Source organism: Clinocottus analis, unplaced genomic scaffold (assembly GCF_023055335.1).
Source record: "Clinocottus analis isolate CAN_PGR_092001 unplaced genomic scaffold, fCliAna1.0.p SCAF_21, whole genome shotgun sequence".
NCBI classification, from domain to species: Eukaryota; Metazoa; Chordata; class Actinopteri; order Perciformes; family Cottidae; genus Clinocottus; species Clinocottus analis.
In genome coordinates this window covers 67501-70000 of record NW_027175943.1, presented here as the reverse complement: position 1 = coordinate 70000, position 2500 = coordinate 67501, and the positions used below count along the sequence as shown (strand labels likewise).

The 2500-nt window shown below is 51.0% G+C and overlaps 2 protein-coding genes across 3 annotated transcripts in view; both read left to right on the top strand.

Annotated features, from left to right (window-relative positions):
- Positions 1–353, top strand: part of mogat3a (monoacylglycerol O-acyltransferase 3a) — a 13235-nt gene extending 12882 nt beyond the window's left edge. The window contains 1 exon segment of the mRNA XM_068588214.1: positions 282–353. The gene's annotated coding sequence lies outside the window, so the exon portion shown is untranslated.
- A 58-nt stretch (positions 354–411) lies between these two features.
- Positions 412–2500, top strand: part of LOC137792494 (TSC22 domain family protein 4-like) — a 3231-nt gene continuing 1142 nt past the window's right edge. For both annotated transcript variants that reach the window (XM_068588216.1, XM_068588215.1), the window contains exons 1-2: positions 412–1115; positions 1191–1309. In XM_068588216.1, the coding sequence (XP_068444317.1) occupies positions 450–1115; positions 1191–1309 (785 nt within the window). In that variant the 5' untranslated portion in view covers positions 412–449. The remainder of the gene's footprint in view (positions 1116–1190; positions 1310–2500) is intronic.

Here is a 2500-nt window from a genome sequence, read left to right as displayed (position 1 = left end):
ACAGTACAAATACACTGAGTACAACTACTAGAGTACAAGTAAAGTAGAGAAGGAGATGAGTTGTGGTTTCAACCTATAAGATCCCGCAGAACCTGAAATACACACACACATACATACACACGCACACGCAAATATGTACACACACACCTTAGGAGAGCGACAGGGTGTGTGGTGAGACAGTGTTTGTCTGCTGGACGTTATGGGGACATGAATCCTATTTGCGGACCTCAGAGTTTTGAGACCTCATAAAGCACATTAACGAGTTGTATCTTGTTTTACAGTGATTCTGTAGTGTGTGTGTGTGTGAGTGTGTGAGAGAGAGAGAGAGAGAGAGAGAGAGAGAAAGAGAGAGAGAGAGAAAGAGAGAGAGAGAGAAAGAGAGAGAGAGAGAGAGAGAGAGAGAGAGAGAGAGAGAGAGAGAGAGAGAGAGAGAGAGAGAGAGAGAGAGGATGAGTGGTGGTAAAAAGAGAAGTGGCTTCCAAATCACCAGCGTGACCTCAGACTTCAACCAAACTCCAGCCGGCCAATCAGCTCCCAGCGTGGCCCTGACCGTCCTCCAATCGGCAGTCGCCTCTTGCAGACCTCAAGGAAGCTCCTCCCAGCCGACCACGCCCTCTCTGAAGAGGAAACACCTCTCCCATGATGCCTTGGGGCAGGGGGCGGGGTCTTCCTCCAGGTTCCGGGTGGTGAGGCTGGCGGTGGGCGGGGCTGGCAGCAGTGGGCGGGGCCAGCCGTACAGCCGCGGGCGATGGACTTGTAATGACTTCATGGAGCAACAGGAAGGGGCAGGGTTCAGGCGGGTGATGGACACCATGAGACACGCCCACTCTCTGGATTCCCTGGAGATTATTGGCTGGGACATAGACAGGGGCGGAGTCCACTCCCATGACACCGCCTACCTTTTGGCTCAGCCAATCAGAGGAAAGGTGGAAGCCGGTGTTATGCAGTGCAGCAGGTCCCCGTCACCGACACACCAAGAACCAATCAACATCCGGCTCCTGGACTGGGAAGAGCCAATGAGAGCTCAGGTTTCTGACTCCACCCCTCCACCTCCTTTGACCCGCCCACGAAACGTGGCTCCTCCGCTCCAGTTGGACGTGGACCCGGCAGGATGGGTACAGACGCATTTCTATTGGAAGACGTGAGAGCCCACTCACCTGTCCACTCACCTGTCTGTCTCTCTCTGCCAGTCTGTGTTCAGGCTGTCTCACTCTCCACCAAGCTCCGCCCCCGGTGGACCGTACCATCCCACCCTGACCCCTGCCTTCAGTCTGGACCAAACCATCTTCAACCTGCCGGGGGACGCCAGGTAGCTTTCAGTTATTAATACGTTTGGCTGTGTGTTGTTGTGTGTTATGATTGTAGTTTGTATAAAACATTTCCCTTCTGTCCAACATATGAAGTGCATACAGATGATGATGATGATAATAATAATAATAATAATAATAATAATAATAATAATAATAATAATAATAATAAAATGCAAATAGATTTAAAAAAAACACATCGAGACAACTTGTATATTAAGAAAAACTATGTACTCGTGTACATATATTATAACTGACTTGTTTGATAGTAACTTAATGACTTCTGGATCAACAGAACCAGAAAGTTTTCTGCTGTAATAACACGTATTATTTGACTAACAGTTAGTTTGAATCCGTAGATGAATGGATGAATGAAGCTTTGTGTTCTGACTGAGTGGGCGGGAGGAGAATTTCACTGCAGTGTTTCTATTGGCTGTGACAGTGAGTGGGCGGGTGCTGAAAAGAGAGAACAGCCAATCAGACAACAGAGGGTGTGTGTGTGGGTGTGTGTGTGGAAGAAAACCTGAAGTCTCTCACTAGTTTTAGTAAAAAGTCAACATCTGGACGTCTTGAGGCAGCTGCTGCTGATTGGACGGTTTAAATATGGATCTGTGAGCTCACAGAGAAACAACCAATCACAGACCGCCAGAAGGAGCCGGGACCATAAGGAAGGACAGGAGACAATACAGGGACAGGAGTCTCTGGCCTTTCACTCAGGACATTGGATCGGTTTCTCTGATTGGACGAGCTGCGGCTGAGCTCTGATTGGTGGAGATGTTTGGTTCCTCTCTCCTCACTGGCCCCGCCCCCTGTCCACGTCATCAGCGGCGTCCTCCTTCAACTCCGCCCCTCCCTCTCAGGACTCTGCAGCTTGTTGCTAAGCAACCAGAGGCACTGGTTGTGTTACAAGATCGGAGGAAGGTCAAAGGTCAGGTGTCAGGTGTCAGGGAGTCCTGGCCGGGCGCCGGACTGATGACCTCTGACCACAAATCCAAGGTGAGTCAGAGGTCGCTGACCCCGCCCTCATGGGGCCGGCCAATCACGCAGGCCAAATCCACCGACCTACGACGACCTCAGGTGACCACGCCCACCAACCTACAACGACCTCAGGTGACCACGCCCACCAACCTACAACGACCTCAGGTGACCCCGACGGTCCACCCTCATTGGTCGGTCTCGGTTAGAGAGCCACT